The sequence below is a fragment of the Phyllostomus hastatus genome, unplaced genomic scaffold (assembly GCF_019186645.2).
Source record: "Phyllostomus hastatus isolate PE091 unplaced genomic scaffold, TTU_PhHast_1.1 phas_scaffold_585, whole genome shotgun sequence".
Lineage (NCBI taxonomy): Eukaryota > Metazoa > Chordata > Mammalia > Chiroptera > Phyllostomidae > Phyllostomus > Phyllostomus hastatus.
In genome coordinates, this window is record NW_025334037.1 from 8,702,645 (window position 1) to 8,723,305 (window position 20,661).

General features: G+C 44.9%; 1 protein-coding gene, 1 non-coding gene and 2 pseudogenes across 2 annotated transcripts; 3 read left to right on the forward strand and 1 right to left on the reverse strand.

The window, feature by feature from the left end:
- The first annotated feature begins 1,038 nt into the window (after positions 1–1,038).
- On the forward strand, positions 1,039–1,145 carry LOC123810248. The gene has a single exon (XR_006784212.1). It is a non-coding gene; the product is annotated as a U6 spliceosomal RNA (small nuclear RNA).
- Positions 1,146–7,669: 6,524 nt separating this feature from the next.
- Positions 7,670–19,145, forward strand: LOC123809975 (L-lactate dehydrogenase A chain). The gene is made up of 8 exons (XM_045825248.1): positions 7,670–7,780; positions 9,875–10,021; positions 12,425–12,542; positions 13,545–13,718; positions 14,956–15,129; positions 15,825–15,942; positions 17,750–17,873; positions 18,442–19,145. The coding sequence occupies exons 2-8, from the start codon at positions 9,896–9,898 to the stop codon at positions 18,604–18,606; spliced, it is 999 nt and encodes a 332-aa protein (XP_045681204.1). The 5' UTR covers positions 7,670–7,780; positions 9,875–9,895; the 3' UTR covers positions 18,607–19,145.
- Positions 14,178–14,930, reverse strand: LOC123809976 (annotated as a pseudogene).
- LOC123809887 lies at positions 16,113–16,656 on the forward strand (annotated as a pseudogene).
- Positions 19,146–20,661: the final 1,516 nt, after the last annotated feature.

A 20,661-nucleotide genomic window follows, 5' to 3' on the forward strand; every position in this document is an offset into this window, starting at 1 on the left:
CATCATGAGCCTGCCACTGAGGGGGCTGGAGAGGACAGGAGGCTGGGAGCTCTGGGAGAACAGTGCTCCACTGTGGTGGCCTCCTGCCAGTCCTGGAGCTTTAATGGCTGGGGTATGGCCTTCTGCAGAATGAAACCTTGCTGCCAAGCTGCCAGCCCTAACAAGGGCTGTTAAGAGAGGCTCTGATACAGTGGAAAAACCCCAGGAGTAAGAGCCGGAAGTGATAGCCACGCCCATAGGATAGAGCCCAGCCTGATGGAGAAGGTGTCTGGTGCAGAGGAGAAAGCACTGGACTAGATGGGAGGGCCCAGTGCCTTAGTCACCAACTCTGAAACACTAAGGTAGTCAGAGCATGTCCACTTTCCAAGCCCTGGTTCCCAGCCGTGAGAACAATGTTTGCTCCCTGGGCTGAGTTGCAGAGAGCCCCCCACACCCACTTCCTGCAGTGTAAGCAGGTGTGAGGGGCAGGTGGTCTCTCTCTGATTCAGTGGGTAAGGGAGGGCCAAGGCTGTGAGGGCCTCTCCTAGGCTTTCATCCCTTCTGTGGCTAAAACCAGAGGATGAGCTAAGTTAACATGTCCTTTGAGAGGGCCTGACTCTGCAAGTGTGTTTGTGCAAAGGGCAGAGCTTGGCCCTGCGTGCATGTGGGCTGTACAAGGCCAGCAGAGCAAGCGCCAGGGAGAGGGAGGAGGGCTGGGTAGGACCCTGGAGCAGCCCTGCAGGCAGGTGAGCTGCCTGGGCCTCCCTGCAGCTCTGGGTGAGGGGCTTGAGGATAAATACATTTGCCCTTTGATATCCAGGGAGCAAAGGGCAAACTGCTTTCCCAGCTGTGAAGCACCTCGGGAAAGACAGAGAGGCAGAGTGGTGCAGGGGAAGAAAAACTGATCTGGGGGTTTTAAACCCACCTGGCAGCTTTCCAGCTGTGCGGCCTGAATCAATTACATTGTTTAAGGTTTGGTAGTCTCATGGGTAAACTGGAGTACAAATTCCTGCTCTGCTTTCCTCTTAGTTAAGGTGAAAATTCTTAGAAAAGAATATGGCTGCCACTTTGGCAGCACATAGACTAAAACTGGACCATCGCAGAGAAGATTAGCATGGTCCCTGTGCAAGGATGATATGCAAATTTGTGATGCGTTCCATACTTTTTAAAGGGGGTCAAATATATGGAGATAGATTTGACTTTGGGCCGTGGGCAAATAATGCAAGATTCAGATGATGTATCATAGAATGTACACTTGAAATCTATCCAATTTTGTTAACCAATGTTGCTCAAATTTAAAAAATGGACATTAAAGCCACCATAAAAAATAAAATAAAGCTACCACAGCCCTGTCCAAGTAGCTCAGTGGGTTAGAGTGTCATTTCCATATGCCAAGGTTGCAGGTTCAATCTCTGGTCAGGGCACATATAACAAGCAATTAATGAATACATAAATGAGTGGAATGACAAATTGATGGATTTTTTTCTCCCTTCTTCTCTCTATAAAATCAATAAATAAATGTTTAAAATTAAAATAAAGTAAAAAGCCACCTAAGCTGTGCACAAATGAAGGACCCAGTGAGCTTTATCTAGATGCACAGGGGACCCTTCTCCATGTCTGCACCGGCCCCAACACAGCCTGAGAGCCCTCCTGTGTTACAGGGGACCTTTCCCTCGCCTGCCTTCCGGTACCCTAGAAAAATGAGGTAGGGTTGCCTTTTCAGACCAAACAGGGGAGAGAGCCTCCTTCTCCAGCAGAACCTGCTTTGTGAGGAGTGACTCTGTACAGCAGTTTAAACAAAAACCCCCAGGGCTGTCCTGTCAGGGTGGTTCAGTTGGTGGAGCATCATCCCGCACACCATCCTAGGTCGTGGCACATATGGGTGCCACAGGTGCCAGGGTGCAAATGGAAAGCAACTGGTTGTGATTGCTTGTCTCTCGCATGTCCCCAATCTGGACCTGGACCCAGCCTTGGCCCGCAACCCAGGCGTGTGTGTTGACTGGGAATCAAACCAGCGACCTTGGGTTTTGTAGGCTGGCACTCAACCCATGGAGCCCCACCAGCCAGGGCTGATGTTGCTTTCTCTCTCCCTTCCTCTCTCTCTTAAAATCAATAAACATATCCTCGGGCGAGGATTTAAAAAAAACAACCCAGGGCCCATCATCCACATTTCTGAAGGTGCCCTGCCGTCAGCCGCTGCACAGGACGACCTCCATTCCTCCCCACACTCCTGCCCCAGGGAATCACACGCAGTCTCCTCTGGCTGCATTCCAATTTGTAATTGCTTTGATCTTCTTGGAATTTTATAGGAAATTACCCTCCTTTTTTGAGCTAGGACTTGGGATGCAGTTCTCCGTTTGGTAAGGTTTAATGGTTTAAAACTATTTACACAGGAATCAGAGAGATGGATTTCTATTATCAGTAATCAGCTTTCAAAATCCTGTGAGACTGTTTTTATAAATAAATTCAACCCCCACAGTGCCTCGGGAATTTCGGATCCAGTTTGGAACCAATATAGGGGACAAGAGAATGCTAGGCGTGGATTCTCTGTTCCCGTGGGTGGGGCTGGTTTTCCCTCCTTGACTGCTTGTCTGTGTCCCAGGAGCATCCCTAATCATTGCCCAAAATAGGGTGGGGGGCAGTGTTGCCTCTGAGTCCTCCTGAGCTACTGTGAAAAATGAAGGGGTGTGTATGGAAGCTTGGCTCACTAACTCAAAGCCTCCCTGGATGCTGGAAGTGGAAGACAGAGACACTCTGATGTTCACCGTCAAGGATGCTGAGGCTACAGAGGGAATGTGGCCTCTACAAGGTCACCTAAGGTCTATGGCAAAGCCAGAGCAAGAACCCCAGTCCCCTTACCCTCTGGTCAGTGTCTCCACTCCGCCAGGCTGCTCACTCATCTTTGCTAAGCTACGCCTGTCACTGTCCTCGCCTCCTAAGGCAGCAGAGAGAAAGGCTGTCGTAGCTTCTGGTGGTCCTCCTCTGCTGTGACTAGGCAAGGGACACTTTCACATTGTCTGGCTTGGAGAAGCCTCGGGACTCTGTGGCACTGATTTGCGGCACCATCAGTTTGGAAGTCCCTTAGATTCTGGTGACAGTCTTTGCCTTGGAATCTATCAAAGTGATGGAAAGCTTGAGGCCTAACTCCCTGGCAGAGAAAGATGGAGCAAAAGGGACACAGACATTATCTCTTTCCTGGGGTAGGAAGTGACTAGAAGAATATCTCAGTCCATATGGATGGCTAGAACAAAGTGCTGCAGGCTGGATAGCTTGTAAAGGACAGAAACTTATTTCCCACAGTTCTGAAGGCTGGGAAGACTAAGACCAAGGTGCAAGCAGGTGTCTGGTGAGGGCCCACTTCCAAGTTCATAGATAGTGATCTTTCCGCTGTGTCTTCGCATGGCAGGAGAGGTGAGGAATCTCTCTGGGGCCTCCTCCTTTATAAGGAAGTTCCACCCTCATGACCTAATCACTTCCTAATGGCCTCACCTCTAAAACCATCATATTGGGGATTAGGTTTAAACATATGAATTCGAGGGACACAAACATTCTGTCTACAGCAAAGGGAATCTAGACTTTCTGAGGGGGTGTCCAACCCTCTGCCTGCTGGCCGCATGCAGCCCAGGATGGCTGTGAATATGGCCCAACACAAAATCATAAATTTACTTAAAACCTTTTTTTTTGCTCATCAGTTTTCATTAGCGTTTGTGTATTTAATGTGTGGCCCAACACAACTCTTCTAGTGTGACCCAGAGATGCCAAAAGTTAGGACAGTTCTGTAAGGTCATGTGAAGAATGAACTCTGGAGGGAATGACAGTCCAAGACAAAAAGGGAAATAGAGGCAGCTTCTAGTACCTGAGGGTAAGCCGAGGCTGGAGGAGGAAAAGGAGGGGGTGGGGAGTTGGGGCGGAGGTAGGGAAGGCACCAGGAGAACCTGGGGAGTTGGGCGGAGTCTTTGGCTTCCCCTCCCATTGTGTAAGGGACGGATGGAGTTGTGGGGGGATGACAGTACTTCCTCCAGGACCCAGGGGTGGCGCCTGTTGTCTTGCCAGAGAGAGAACCTCTGCTTTAGCACGTACACAGCAGGCCCTGCTGGCCAGGGGAGGACACCAATGAGTCCATCTGTATCCTGGGCCCTGCGACTCAGCAAAGCCATCAGCTTTGCAACCATGAAGAAGGTGAAAACGTCAGGCTGTCAGTGAGTGTTCGGAGGGGCTGTGGGGCTGTGTTGATGTGTCAGAGCAGTGCATATTCTATGCCCATGTGGTTGGAGCTGTATATGCTCTGAACTTATTGTCATGTATTATTAAAAACCAGGTGACCCCCTTCCCCACGATCTCTCAGCCACCTTGCTTTCACCCTCTCCCTCTCCATTCTTCAAAAATATCAGTGACTTCCACTGACCACCAAAAAACAAAACCCCCAATCTTCTCATCCTGGGATTTAAGGCTAAAGGTTTACCAGACACATCTTGAATTTCCTGCCTCCACCTGTTTACTCACGCTGTGTTCTCTACTTTCTCATCACCGAGTCTTCCTCAATTGAGATCCTTTTCTAGGCTGAGCTCAGATGCTACCTCTTCCAAGAAGCCTTCTCTGACATCTCCAGCCGAGGGCCTCTCTTCTGAATGCTGGTGATTTTTCTACCACTTTTGTGGCAGCGTACATTCTATCTGGCATTTTAATTATCAGGGGGGATGCTGTCTGTCTCAACCACTAAATGTTAAGTCTTTGAAGGCTTATGTATTTATTTTTATTTGGTTGCTGCCCCCAGTCAGGAATCTGGCCGGCAACCCAGAAAAGTGCCCTGACAAAGAATAAAACTGGTGACCTGGTCTGCGGGCTGGCGTTCAATCCACTGAGCCACACGAGTCAGGGCTGAAGGCTTATTCATTTGTCTTACTCATTTTGTGTTCCCAGCGCCTAGCACATTGCCTTTTACATAGCAGGCACGCCATTCAACATACATTTATTAAACAAATAAATGTAAAAAGCTGGGGATATAGAGACAAATAAGAAAGTTTCTATTAGGAGCTTATAGTCTAGTGTGAGAAAGAGATGAACAGCAATAAGAATGAATTTAACATAAAGCTCAAGGAATAGTCCTTGAGCTATGAAGATGTGGGTTTTGGGTGGGCAGAGATGTTGGCAAGGGGGAGAACATTCAGGCTGAAGTCACGGCCTAGGTGGATGTACATGGCACACTTGGGCAACGTGGTAAGTAGACTTGGGACTGACATACAGGAAGCATGAAGGCAAATAGGAGATAAGGCCAGAGAAGGTAGGTGGGCACTGAATCATGGAGGCCTTGTGAGCCTTTGCAAGGAATTCGGGTTTTATTCTGGAATAAAGTGGAATGAGGGGCCAGTGAATGGCCTTGAGCAGGAGTGTTAACAAGTACTTAGTGGGTGGAGGAGTGACTCAGCACTGTGCTTTGGGTGGACACTGTTCTTTGGCCAGGTCCGTTTTAGGAAAATTTTGTGTTGGGTGCTGAGGAGCACCCATTCTCTGAGGCCAGGATACCCTGGTCAAACCACCTCTTCGTGAGATTTTCTCTTTTAAAGAGGTCACCCCCTAAGAACACTTAATCAGTTTAAGAAATCTGTTTTACCTTCTGATAGAGTGTTTCCTGACCCTTTCCATGGGTCCCTCCCTTTGCTTTGGCTTTAGTACGGAAATTCTTCCGTTTGGATCGTATTAGTCAGGATTCTTCCAAGAAACAGTTTGTGTGTGTGTGTGTGTGTGTGTACATGTATCGAGATTTAATGTAAAGAATTAGCTCATGTGATGATTCTTGGCTCATGTGATGGGAGGCCTAGAAGTCCCACGATCTGTCATCTGCAAGACGGAGACTCAGGAAAGCAGATGGTATCAGTTTCCACCTGGTGATGGGAAATGGTCAATCTCTCAGTTCAAGCAGACAGGCAGAGACACTCACTGATATCCACCGCCTCTCACTGACAACTGAACTTTCTGAGCCTTGGGCTAGCCTGAGCCCCCTACATAAGTCCTGGACCTTTGTGGAGTGGGGGAGAGAGAGCATCATACAGAGAAAAAAAAAAATCATAGGCTTTGGAGTGAAGTCAGCCCAGGGTTAAAGTGCCTGCTGAAATCACTTATTAGTTGTATGACCTTGGCAAAGTCATTAATCTCTCTTAGTCTAGGTTTCCTTATCTGAAAAACAAAACAAAATAAAACAAAAAAACAAAAACCAGTGGGGATAATTATGCCTATTCCAAAGAATTAAAGTGCAGATGAGCATGAGGGATTGCCTAGCTTGCTGCCTGACACATAGGAGGTGCTCGGTCCATACTTGTTTTATTCATATTTGCAGAGTTAAATAGATGCTATTGTTAAATAGATGCAATAGATGCTATTGCATAAGAAAGGAGACTCTATGCTTTGAAGTGAGCTATTGTTACGTGCCTTAATTTAGGGGACAGCAAACCCCTTGCCTAGATTACCTTCAGAGGTCATCCCAGAGCCCTCCTGGTGAGTGGTTTTACCTGTGTCCTTAGCCTAACCTCCACCCCGAGTTCTGCCCTCCTCCTCTCAGGAGCTTTGGTCATGTTTGGTAAGCAGGCAGGCAGGGGCCCAGGCCTAACTGAATGAGGACATTGTTGCAAACACTGAGGAACCACAGACACTGTTGTAATCTTCCTTGACCCCAGGAACCCGGGAGAACCTGTGGCTGGTCCTCACTCACCCCTGCCGGCTGTGTGTTTTAGGTGAGAGCCTAGGTTTCTGAGCCTTCTGGAGTGATGTGGAAATTGTTAGAACATGCTAGAGAGATGCCCTGCTTTTCTGGAGCTGAGGTTAGAGTTTTCCCTTTAAAACCAAGAAACTCACAACTATGGAGCTTTCTGGGAGCTGGGTGCTAAGGCTATGGTGCCCTGGGTGCAGGGAGGAAGTAAACCCATCTATGCCCTGGAGACTCACTGTCAGGTAGGAGAGCAGACACACACCTCTAATGCAAGAGGGTTTGAAGACCAGTGGGGTGGACGCAGGTAGGAAGTACCAACTCTGTGGGTGTAGTAGAGTACCAGGAGACTGGTAGTTTCAAGAGGAGATGGAGGAGGAAGGCCAATTTAAGCAAAGGCTTGGGGTGGAGGTAAAAATAACATGTTAACAAAAACGAAATACCCCTGACAGTTGAGGGTGGCTGGGCACTAGGTGCTGGGCGGGCGGGGCAGTGGGGACAGCAGACTGGAGCAGCTGAGGCCTCACTTTGAGCTGGGACTTGGAAGGTTTTGCAAGAGGAAAAAACGCAGCGTCAAATTGGTAGGTCACTGGTCTTAGGTAAGGAGAGACTGACCCTGTGCTAGCCACTTTCAACAAATAGTTGTCGAGTGATTATTTCGTGCCAGGTGTTCTGGGCAACGAGAAATAGCGGTGAAGATTCAAATCAAGCCTTTTCTGAGGGTAACCACTACATTTCACGCAAGAGGAATTTGAGGGTCGACCTGACCCCAGCTGGTGGCTCCCTCAAGCGCTTTCGTGGCGGGAGGGCACAGTGGCTCCGGGCGGCTCCCAGCGCACGTGGTTAGGTCCGCTGGTGGGTCGCCTGGTCGCCCGCGCTGCCTGGGCCTCTGCACTGCCCTGCCTAGCCCTGCTGGGAGCCCGCCCCCAGCCCGACCCACACGTGGGATCCCGCACGTCCGCCCCACTCTCCCCCCTCTGACGTCAGCCCCACCGTTCTATTTAAGGCCCCTCCCGTGCGACTTCGGAGTACCGGAGCCGCTGCCGCCAAGTCCGGATCCAGCGCCGCGCGCCACCGACGCCCGTCTGCCGTGCACACTCGGTACGGTAGGGCCCGGCGCTCTCTGAGCCCGATAGGGCTGACGAGCTAGTGGTCCTGGGCCTCTCTGGCCCGGCGCTACCTGACAGGCAGTCCCTGCTCCCTGGGGGTATAGGCGCTGCTTCCTAGAGCCCTAGTCTGGAGACCTGGGTGGTGTCCCCCGACCGGCCTGGGCGCGGAGCCCGCTGCGCTCCGCTTTTGCTCTGGCCGTGCTGGGGAACCGAGGAGGTGGCCCTTACCTAACCTGGGGTGGAAAGCCCAAGTGGGTGCATTAGGACAAGGAGAGGACGGGTCTGAGCGGTGGGGCATACTTCTGGGCTGGAACTCGGCAAACCGCGGAGACCTCGAGGTCTGGTTCCCGGAGGCAGTGGAGCGGAAAAAGCCTCAGCAGCCTGGGCGGGTTCCTGGAAGCCAGAAAGCCGCTGAGCACCACATGCCCGGGTCGCATTTTAACCCTGGGACTCTCGAGAGGTGGGCGGCCTCTGCCCGCAGATTATAGACTGCTCCTTGTGCCAACTATATTTATTGAGTAGCTACTGGTGTATCTGTGGGGCGCTGCAAAGATGAAGCTGGAAGGGTGTCTCAGCCCTCCCGCATTTCAGACCGTCTGTTGAGATGAGAATCGTACGGAGCAGTCTCCTTTCGACTTATGGGGGAACCTAAAGCTGGGAGAGGGTTAAGGCATCTCTAAGATCACAATTAGTGGTGGCAGAGTTGGGGAGTAGACCCTCTTTCTGCAGGGTCCCTTCTTCTACACGTGTCCCCACATTGAAGGGAGCGCAGGAGTCCCGCGCTTAGGTTTTGGTGAAACCAGGTGTCCGCAGGAAGAACGCCCTTCCCCCTGCTAGGCTGCAGAAACCTTACAAGGATGTCTAGAAATAGCGGCGATTTGTAAGGAGAGACCCGATTCCAGCTTGGTGACCCTGGGCTGCTTGCCTGTGAGCCCTCTCGGATATTTTTGCCCACTGGAGCGCTGACAAGACTAGATCCAGGGCGTGCAGTGCAGGGTTGGATTAACAGTCGAAGGTTCGTTCCCTCCCCAGTTCTGGAAATCGAGGGTTCCGACAAGTATTAAGATCCCAGGCCTCAGTCCTCGGAAGCTGTTTCTGCACTTCCTGTACTGACAAAATTTCCCCAAACTGGGCCTCACGCCTTTGCAATAAGGATCGCAGCAGAAGCCACACCAGGCACCTCCCTCCGGGTCGGTTAATCATCCCTGGCATAGCGACTTAAAGCCTGGCTCTGGCCCTGCGCCAGGCCAGGGAGGCTGCCATACGGGCTTCACGTGGCTCGCGTCTCCTTGGGAGCACTAGTTAAGTCTAAAGTCTGGCTCCGAGATATTTGCCTCCGACCTCACTGGCAGGTTAGTTCCTAATCCTTTCCGCTCGCGGGCGGGGCCGGTATCCACCTCTGCAACCGGTGGCCTCTAGACCACTCGCGTCCATTCCCAGCGCTCTGAAATGCGCATGCGCGCGAGTTTCGCGGGCTGGCGGATGGGGGAGGGGCGGGCGGTGGCGTCTCGTCTTCCGGGTCTGGGCGGGCCTTGAAACCCCAGGGCTCCGGGGGACGCCGCAGTTGGTCTGCTTTTCCGCCACTGCGGGGGCAGGGGGGGGAGGGGGTGGGGTGGGGAGAGTTGAGTGAGCGCGCATGAGCAGTGGTCACGACAGGCTTCACTACTTCATGGTTCGGCGGAGAGACAGTTAATGGCACTTTCTGTACGCATCTCTCTGGTCCTTACTTGAGGGCCTTGGCAGGAGCTGGGAGTAGACGGCTCACACTCATCTTGTTTGAAGCGAGGCTGGCCCAGCCTGGGCTTAATAAAGCAAGATGAGCGAGCCCTCAGGAAGCTATACTTACACCCACACGTCCATATTATTTTTCCATGCCAAGGTGAGGTTCTTCACTCCAAGACCTAGCCAGACCGCAGAGCCTCTCGGCTCGCCTTTGGCTGTGTTTAGGTTTTTTCCCCCTCCCTTTTTTTAGTCGTCCCTTGTGATTTTTCATGGCAAATACCCCAGAAGAAATTGAAATAAGCTTTTTTCAGAATAACTTTTGGTTAATAAGTGTTAAAGAGGTTGTATGCTTTCCCCCCTACAGATTCCTTGTTCTAAGTCCAATATGGCAACTCTCAAAGATCAGCTGATTGTGAATCTTCTTAAGGAAGAACAAACCCCCCAGAATAAGATTACAGTCGTTGGGGTTGGTGCTGTTGGCATGGCCTGTGCCATCAGCATCTTAATGAAGGTAAGTGAGAGACCATCACTCTGGAAGCCAAGGATACCTTGACCCCACCGGTCCCTCTACTCCCTCCCTAGCAATTGCGTTATTACATTGCATATACAAATATTGAGGTTCATTCAAAGAACTTTTTATGAAACAAATTTTTGAAATATGATGCTATGCCAAAAAGTATCTATCAGAACTAAAAAAAAATAAAGAAAAAATCAAAGGTCATTAGGCTGACAACCCAGTTTCTTAAATTCACTCTGCTGTATTAACATGCATGAAGTGCCTACCATGAAAGCATCCCTGCCTTTAAATAAACTAAAATTATTATTTTTTTAAATGATTTTATTTCATTGCCCTGACTGAGAATCGAACCTGTGACTTTTCTCAGCTGGCACTCAATCCACTGAGCCACATCAGCAATGGAACAAACTAAAATTATTTTAAAGTAATTTTTGAAGTGAAATAATATATACTATGGTAAAATGAAAATCACATTAAGTCCTGGCCAGTGTGGCTGTTGGTTGAAGCATGGTCCCATACACTGAAAGGTTGCTGGTTCAACTCCCCCCATCAGGGCAGTACCAGGAGGCAACCAGTTGATCCGGATCTCTCTCTCTCCCTCCCTCTCTCTCCCTCTCTCTCTCTACCTCTCTCTCTCTCTCTCTCTCTCTCTCTCTCTCTCTCTCTCTCTCCTTCCCTCTTCCCTTTCTCCCCCCCCCAAAATCAATTAATAAAAATATTTTTAAAAAGAAAATTACATTGATTGTGGGAGAATCTTTTTTTATTTTGTCAGTAAAGGGAATGGATGTTTTTATTTTTTAGAATTTGATTTTTTTTGCCCTGGCTGGTGTGGCTCAGTGAATTGAGTGCTGGCCTGCAAACCAAAAGGCCACCAGTTCAATTCCTGGTCAGGGCACATGCCTGAGTTACAGGCCAGGTTTCCAGTTATGGGTATGTGAAGACAACCAATCAATGTTTCTCTCCCTCTTTCTCCCTTCCCTTTTCTCTGAAAATAAATAAATAAATAAAATTTTTAAAAATAAAAAATTTAATTTTTTAAAAGTTTTAATTTTATTTTTCATTTTTATTCTTTTGAATGTGGGAAATCTTAGAGTCTTGCTTCCATACAAATCCCCATTGGGTCCCTTTTGGATAGCAATTTGGCTACCAATTATGGAACCTAAAGTTTAATTAGAAAAGAAGAACCTGTGCATGAAGAAAGAACACTTGTTAGTAGAGTCAGGCCTGGTTTATATACAACAAATTGAGGCAGCTTGCAATATTAAAATATTTTAAGTTCAGATTTGTGGTTCCTAGTGTAATGCAAGAGGTCAAGTGAAATGGTGAGTTCTGGGTTCTGAACAGAGAAGGACTCAAGTGAGAAGAGACTGACCACAGAAATGAGCTCCGCAGAAGTTGCAGAGCAACACTTAACTCTATCTGTTCTTAGGAAAGGCCACAAAGTATACCCACTCTTATTTCTTTACCCTCTGAATCAGAAATTGGTACGTCTTTCCTGTACCACCCATGGTCTTTCTGAGAAGCCCTCTAATTTAGGTGCGGGGAAGAGTAACAGCCCCACCGCTCATTATATTGCAGATAATTTGGGGGTAGATCTGCAGCTCAGCTATACAACTTCTTTGGTTATGATGGTCCACATCCCATTTGTACTAAACTATTATTGGTGCTCTTGGTCTGAGATGTAAACCTGCATAGGTTCAACTGAAAAGATATTTTTCACTAATACGTTTTAAAATTTTGTGTTCATTGATTTTTAGAGAGAGAGAAAGAAAGATACCGATTTGTTGTTCCCCTTATTTATGCATTCATTGGTTGATTTCTATATGTATTCCTAACCAGGGATTGTACCCACAACCTTCAAGATGACATTCTAACCACTGGGCTACCTGGCCAGGGCTTCACTAATATTTAGAAATGTACAAATCTATGTATAAAATTGCCATTGTCATTAATATATGGAAATGTAACCAGGAAATCGTCCAAAATATCACTTTTTAATTCCAAGTCTTAATACTGGTTCATATTACCTATTTAATGAATAACAACCTAAAATCGATATGTACAACTGAATTGGAGAGAGAAACGCAAATTGGACATTATCCCAACTATTGCCAATGCAGTGTTCCGTCTCTACATAGAGGTGGTTTGGCTGCTGCAGAGATTACAGCTGTGAGGAGAGGGTTGGGGAGAGGGTCAGTGCTTCTTACTATGTACAGATCATCTGTGCATCAGCTTTTAAGTGGGGGCCTGCTCCTATGCCAGAAATACGGAAATTTTGCAGGCCCATCTAAAACTTTGGAAGTAGGAATTTTTTTTGGTAGTTGAAAAAGTTTTATTTTTGAGATGTTTGTTACCTTTCGAAGCAATTTTGATTTAACTAAAAACTTTGTCTTTTAGGACTTGGCAGATGAACTTGCTCTTGTTGATGTCATGGAAGACAAATTAAAGGGAGAGATGATGGATCTCCAACATGGCAGCCTTTTCCTAAGAACACCAAAAATTGTCTCTAGCAAAGGTTAATTTCAACACGTCTATACTGTAGTCCATGCTAGACCTAATTCTTTATCAGGCTCAAAATCCCAGCTCTTCAAATATTTCTTTTAAACAGGATGAAAGAGCCTTTGAACAATTTTGCATTGGTATCTATTGATATCAAAGTCTCAATTTCTAGTAAATGGTTTAAATGGAAATCCAGCTTGGCCATGATATGGAAAGCATATGAATTAGAATGTAATTAGAAAGCTCCTTAGGTCCATATTTAACTACATTGCTTCAAATACTTAGAATAAATATCAATCCTTTCTCTGTTTCCTTTCACACACCAACGTAATGGTGAGAGTAGTGTAACAGCCTGCTCAGCAGATATTCTTGGCTTGACCCTTTCACACTTAATGAGCATCAGCTAGGAACCCTGGGCATGGACCCAAATAGTATCTGTTTTGACACTTGAAAATCACTGACCATTTATCTGATAGGCGACTCTCTTCATTATCTTCATTCCTGGGTTAAATATCCTGTGCCATGGGGACCTAGGAGCAAAATATAGTTGATAAGTGTAAAGTTAGCTGCCTCTGCTTTTTTTTGATAAAGGCTTGTTGCTGGGCTGATACGACCACAATTAAGTATTTAAGTCAAAGTAGGATGGTGGAAGAGTGTGAGCATTGAGCTCAGGTAGCAAAAAAAAATTTCAGTGTATCTCATTTGATACAAGACTGAAGTTTTATTCCTTGCAGCTCCCCACCCCCAGTTGTAGTTATATAAAGTCACAATGTGACGAAAACCAAAATACAAAGAAGGCATTGATGTACTTTTCCTTCATGTGAGTGGCCAGTGATAAAACTCCAAAACCTAAAGGACAGGAGTCTGGAGGGGGGTGGCATTAGGGACATTTTTCTGCCGGATACACAAGCCACATAAAACTGTCCATTAAAAAAATTGTTTATGGAAAAATTTTCGCTGGCTAGAAAATGGAGATCTCTTAAAAGCCTTAATCTGATTATTGTTTTCTTTTGTCTAGACTATAATGTGACTGCAAACTCCAAGCTGGTTATTATCACAGCTGGGGCACGTCAACAGGAGGGAGAAAGCCGTCTTAATTTGGTCCAGCGTAACGTGAACATCTTTAAATTCATCATTCCTAATGTTGTAAAATACAGTCCGAACTGCAAATTGCTTGTGGTTTCCAATCCAGGTGAGGTTTTTAATTGCATAAAAATAGATGAGCTGGAGTAAAACTAATAGTATATATTATATTATATACACATATTTATTTCTCATCTTTCATGTTCTTCCTGGAGTGGAGTTGTGTTTTTGTAAAATAGTTTAAAACACGAAAGGGGATATAGTGCCTCTGAATGTAGTTGAAACATTAAAATTAGTTACCTGTGCAAGAACATCTCAGATAAGGGATAAGTTTATGGATAATGTGTTATTCTCTTAATTGATACAGTTTATTTTCATTAAAGTGCATCTCTTGGATACTTAATGTTTTGCTATATTAGACATATTGTAGAGGTTCCTACAATATAAACAAAAACATCGGCCATGATCATTATCAAGAAGGTTCATACAGAACCATATATCTTATTGGTCCTTGGAAAGGGGATGCAGGCAGCCCCTACCACCTGCTGAGGGTGCCACAGCCCCTCTCTCACTGTGTCCCGTGGCCATTGATAGGGAGGTTTATGTGCTATTGGTGGGGGGTGGGGAGGGTTGCTCAGGAAAGCCTTGAGCTTGGGTCAGGCACTAAGGCGAGCCAGGTAGGCTGAGAGTAGGGGGAAGGAGCCCAGGCCCCCGGTGGCAAGGACCTGATGATTCAGCAGCAAGCCCAGCAGGTTGTAGTCCTTGAAGGAGATCTGGTTGCTCACGATGAAGGCCTGGTCCCCCTGGTTCTGGGACAGGTCTCGAAAGACTTCAAGTGCTCAGACAGTTCCTTCACATAGCTCTCCTTGCCTACCTCGTAGTTGGTGGAGATGAGGGTCCTGTGATTGCAGCAGAGCTCCTCCACGCCATCATTCATCATACCATACCCACCAGGGCTGCTCGTCAGAGGTCCTTCCTGTGTAGCCCAAGGGGAGCAGCTCAGGTGCCGCAGGATGGCATTGGACTGGTAGAGGGTGAGGTCTCTGACCTGGAACTTGGGGAGCTGCCTGTACAGGCAGGTGGCCTTCAGTGAGCCCTGTAACCAGGTCACCTTGGTCACCACCTCCTTCCAGCTCTGGCCCTGGTCAGCCAGCAGCGTGCGATGGCCTCGCTGCGCCCGTGAACAGGGAAGTAGAAGATGGTGCAGGGCGGCATGGTGGAGGTGTGGACAAAGGCGGTTGCGCTGGCAGCGGCTGATCTCAGGCAGGCCTCCACCAGGTATCTTGAGTAGCCAGTCATTATCTAGTGGTTCACCTAGTGTCTTTGCCTACATGTTTTCTTCATAGTGGATGTCTTGACCTACGTGGCTTGGAAGATAAGTGGCTTTCCCAAAAACCGTGTTATTGGAAGTGGTTGCAACCTGGATTCAGCCCGGTTCCGTTACCTAATGGGGGAAAGGCTGGGAGTTCACCCATTAAGCTGTCATGGGTGGGTCCTTGGGGAGCATGGAGACTCGAGTGGTAAGAATAATTTATTTTTTCTTTCTTGTTTCCAAAAAGAGTATGTAAAAGTTGACAGTTTTTTAAAATAAGGGCCTAAATCAAATATCCATTCATCAAGGTAGGATTGTTTCCAGAAATCTATTGTTTTAAGATTTTAGCCATTTTGTATGATATTTATCTGGCATGCAGGATGGGGAATGAAATTCCTTTCACTTCTTACTGTGGAGATATTAATAGTTCTTAGGGTAACCTAAATCATTTGATATCTTAGCTGTTTATACTTGACTTGCACTGTTTGGCCCTGAAAAAAAGTTCAGCCAAGTCAAATGGATAGTGTGAAAAAATTCTATTATTTTCACAGTTGAAAGGTGTTATAATTTGTGCAGAGGTCTGTTCCCAATGCCAAGATAATTAATTCCCTTTAGGATCTTGTACTATCTTTATATTCAAATATATATGGATTAAGCATCCCAATAGGTTAGGAAAATGGGTTAGAATATTAGAATAGGTTAGGAATATGGGGTAGGTGTGAATTCTTAGTTTTATAAAATTTAAACAAATGAAAATCTGTAAATAAGGGCATTGGTAGTCTAGAGTATCTGCCAAAAGGAGGTAATCCTCCCCAGATAAAAGAGTATTAGAATTGTGGGTCACAATTACCAGTCTGCTAGCTGGGGCATGGAAACAAATGCATTTTGTGCTCTTTCTTTCAGTGCCTGTGTGGAGCGGAGTGAATGTTGCTGGCGTCTCCCTAAAGAGTCTGCACCCTGCCTTAGGCACCGATGCAGATAAGGAGCAGTGGAAAGAAGTTCACAAACAGGTGGTTGACAGGTAATATGGAAGATTAAGTTTCATTATTTTTATTTAAAAGATTAATAGTTGAATAGCATTTGCATTTGAGTACTTTTTGTTAGAGAGAAAGCTTGTTTTCTAAAGCCTTGTTAAAGATCATACTATAAACTGAGGTAAAGATATTGTTACTCTGTTTCTGGGGACGGTGTCTTCAGGCATTCACAGTGGTCCAGTGTTTGACATACCATCAGAGGCCGTCCTATAATACAGCCTCTCACAAACTAGGCTGTCCTGAACCCCTGGGAACAAAATTGTTTACCTTATACTAAGAAGGTTGGGAAAGCACCAAAATCTGTGTGTGGCATGTGCCCAGGCCAACTTCACGGAGTTCGTGCTCTGAGACCTGAAGTTCTGATGCAGTTGTCTAAGACAGAAAAGCCTGCCAGCAGGGCCTGTGGTGGGTGCCTGTGTCCTAGCTGTGCCTGTGACAGGATCAAGCGTGTTTTCCTTACTGAGGAGCAGAAAATTGCTGTGAAAGTCTGGAAGGCATGCACAGAGTCAGCGAAATCTTAAATATGCAGCTTTTTTGAGTAATAAAAACAAGATACTGAAAATTATAGACATTTATCAATGCTATAGTCTACCTTTTGTATAATTCCCAATTTATAGCCTGAGAAATCTTTTCGTGCTTATATTGTAAACTATTAAGATAGAAAAATTACATTAAGTCTACCCTATTTGGGTAGTCTTTTCTTCAACAGCATATATGATCCATTCATTTAGGAATAAGAAGTTTAAGTCCAAGATCTTTTTATGTAGCTTTTAGGAATAGAAACACAGCTAGCTTTTTATTTAGATGATTATACAGTTTTAAGCAATGGCTACATTCATAATGGTATTAAAAATATAGCCCTGGCTGGTGTAGCTCAGTGGGTTGAGTGCGGGCCTGCAAACCAAAGGATCACTGGTTTGATTCCCAGTCAGGGCACATGTCTGGGTTGTGGGCCAGGTCCCCAGTAGGGGGCGTGCAAGAGGCAATGGCACATTAATGTTTCTCTCCCTCTCTCCTTTCCTTACCTTCTCTCTAAAAATAAATCTTAAAAAAAAAATTAATGTAAATACTTATTAACTAGGTGAAATAGGAATGCTTTCTACCTGGTGGCATTATTTACTTATAAATCATATGATCATGTGTGGACCTCAGGTCTATAGAATTGAATAATGAATCATGATCAGTCTAGGCAAGGCACTCTTATATTTGTTTAATTAAATAAAACCTGTGAACCCATCACCCAACCCAAGAAACATTGGCAGTAGCTATCAACTAACTGTAGTGTTTGTTGGGTCAGAATTACTAGTCTGCTGGTGCTTAGAAATGAATAAATTCTGTGTTCCCCCATCTCCCCCTGTCCACCCCGCCCCTACATACTTGAGATAATTACGAGTAAGCATGCTGTATGTAATCTTGGATTTACTTTTTAAATTCAGTATTATATTTTAAAGAGTCATCTATTTTGTTGCATCTCACTGTGGTTATTTGTTTTGATAGCTATGTAATAGTTGAGTATATGAGTAAATTATAGTTTATTTATTCTCCTGTTGGAGAGCATTGGGCTTGCTGCTAGGTTTTTGTTATTACTGGTAATAGTGTTGCAAACATCCCTGTACATAATATCCTGGTATACATGGCAAGGTCTACTCTTATATATATAATGCAACTTTGTGGCATTATTAACTATAAAGCATATGCTCAGTGAAAATTTTGTTTTTCTTTGTTTCTCCTACCTTACTTTTCCCTGCCCTTCTCTGTCATTCCCTGTCCTCTCCCACCTTCCCCACCCTACAGTGCTTATGAGGTGATCAAACTGAAAGGCTATACATCCTGGGCCATTGGACTGTCTGTGGCAGATTTGGCAGAAAGTATAATGAAGAATCTTAGGCGGGTGCATCCCATTTCCACCATGATCAAGGTAGGTCTATGTAGTGATATCTTGTACTTGAATGCCATTATTTCCTGTTTTATTTTCAATTTCTCCTGAGAAAGCAATTAGATTAAGTATTCAATCATTGATTTAATAAATAAATTAATGCACCTGCATATTTCTTTTTTGAAAAAACATGGTTGAGCATTAGGATTAATATCCTCTAGCACTGTGTTCAGCACATAGATACTTGGTAACTTATTGACTAAAATAACTATTCAATTATGTTGAGATGGGTGGAAGACTATAAAAGAAACAGGTTTTTTTATTTTCCTGTGGGAAATCACACTCACATTAGAGTTACCAAAGTGTTATGCAATAAAAATTAGAAAGTACTATGGATAATAGCAATAGTTTAGGTTTTCTTTTAGAATAGAAGTCTTGCTATTTTAGTTATTTTATTTTACACTATTCATTACATCCTAATTGAAAATCTGGAAAGGAATTTCTACGTATTAAGCTGTATCAAATAAGCTTCATAATGTAGAGAATGAAAGTTTTGGGAGCCCCCAGAATGCATTGAAAAAACATAAATTTTTTTCCATTTTGTCTTCAGGGTCTCTATGGAATAAAAGAAGATGTCTTCCTCAGTGTTCCTTGCATCTTGGGGCAGAATGGAATCTCAGATGTTGTGAAGGTGACTCTGACAACTGATGAAGAGGCCCGTTTGAAGAAGAGTGCAGATACACTGTGGGGGATCCAGAAAGAGCTGCAATTTTAAAGTCTTCTAATGTACCACCTCACTGTTGAGGCTACAACAGGATTTTAGTTGGAGATTGTGCATATTGCCCCTTTTATCTGATCTATGACTAAAAACACCAATTTCCTAAAGATAAAAATAGTCATGGTTCACCTGTATCTCTGTCCTGATGCTGGATGGTACTTACCTTGCGTAGTCCTAAACTGGTCAGTGTGAAACAGTTCCACCTCTTCAAAGGCACCACTGCCAATGTTGCACACACTGCAGTTGCCCTTCAAACTAGATGAGTGTCCACTATGTGTTACGTAACTTGTGGTTCCTTTACCCAGCGTGCCTAGTCCAACTTTTTCTCTCCAGTCAATCACATCCTGGGATCCAATGTATAAATCCAGTGTTGCATGTCTTGTGCATAACTTCTTAAGGATCTTATTTTGTGTACTATATGAATCAGATTAGTGTACCTTGCCATATAATGTAAAAAGAAAGTCTACATGTAAATAATGTAGCCAACTATCCAAGTGTCATACCAACTAAAACACCAAATAAACCTTGAACAGTGACTACTCTGTTAATTAATTGAGATATAAAGTCAGCATTCATTACATTATTGGGGGCTGTTAGGTTATTTTTGGGCAACTGCAATGATTTTTTTTAATGCATTTGAAATTAAGGAGGGAACATAAGGAAGATTACAGGAGGGTGGGAGAAAGCAAAGTGGGGATCAGATTAAAGGCTTATATGCTTTTTTTTTATTATTTTATTTTCAGAAAGGAGGAAGAAAATGAAAGAAACAGTTGGTTGCCTCTTGTACCCACCCAACCAGGGACCTGGCCCACAACCCAGGCATGTGCCCTGACTGGGCATTGAACTGGCAACCTTTTGTCTTGCAGGCCACCACTTAGTCCATTGGGCCACACCAGCCAAGGCTGCGATTGAACTTTTTTTAAGGGTTATTCACTTTTTTTAAAGTTGTAATTACTGTTGAATTACTTTGCCCCAAATTATTCTTTATTGTTGGTACTATTTACTATTGATCAGACTTCAGTTTAATATGAATTAATATATTAAGGCTGTGACTAGATTGACTAGGTTATTTTAGTACCATTTCTGTTATAATTAATTGTTTTAATTAATTGCTATACAAAGCCCCAAGGTATTATTTATAAGATAACTTGGTAATAGTGCTAATCATAATTGATACCCTACAATTCATGTAGATAACATATTACTCACTAGTGTAAGATACATTATTTGCCAACTGGACATAAGGAGTGGTACTTTGCCACTACAGGGGAACACAGGTGTTCCAGAACTTGTGCTCTCTAGAGGTCAGTAACATGGCACAGTAGTCCGTCCCCCTCATCCATGGGGGATGAATTCCAAGACTCCAGTGGATTCCTGAAACCACAGGCAGTACTAAACCCTTTCTGTGCTTTTTTTCTCATATGTATGGGGTATGATAAAGTTTTAGATTTAGAGCAATGGGATTAATAAAACAGACTAAAAAGTTATGAATGTGGCATTAAGTCAAATAAGGGTTACTTGACACAACCACTGTGATACAGTTTTTATTTTTTTAAAGATTTTATTTTTCTAGATGGTAAGGGAGGGAGAAAGAGAAACATCTGATCAGCTGCCTCTCACATGCCCCAACAGGACAGAACCTTCAACCCAGGCATGTGACCTGACCAGCAATCTCTCCAGCAACCTTTGGTTTAAAGGAGGACAACTAACCAACTGAGCCACACCAGTCAGGGCTAGCTGATCTGATAACTGAGGTGACTGACTAAGCGAGTAATGGGTAGGCAGTGTGTACAGCATAGATAATCTGGACAAAGGGATGATTCATGGCTCAGGCGGGATGGAGCAACATGATGCAAGATCTCATGTTACTTGGAATGGTGTGCAGTTTAAAACTTAGAAATTATTGCTGGAATCTTCCATTTAATATTTTCAGACTGGGTAACAAGCCATGGAAAGTGAAACTAGAGAAATGGGGGGACTATTGTACTTAATAATTTTAAACCAAATGACCTGGTGGTTGTTTACACAAAAATTTTCTTTAGATTTCTTAAA

Excerpts from the sequence above, each read along its gene's own strand:
- LOC123809975 (XM_045825248.1), top strand. The coding sequence starts at position 9,896 with ATGGCAACTCTCAAAGATCAGCTGATTGTGAATCTTCTTAAGGAAGAA. Across the intron at positions 10,022-12,424 it reads CCATCAGCATCTTAATGAAG|GACTTGGCAGATGAACTTGC; the intron begins GTAAGTGAGAGA and ends TTTGTCTTTTAG. Across the intron at positions 15,943-17,749 it reads CACAAACAGGTGGTTGACAG|TGCTTATGAGGTGATCAAAC; the intron begins GTAATATGGAAG and ends CCCACCCTACAG.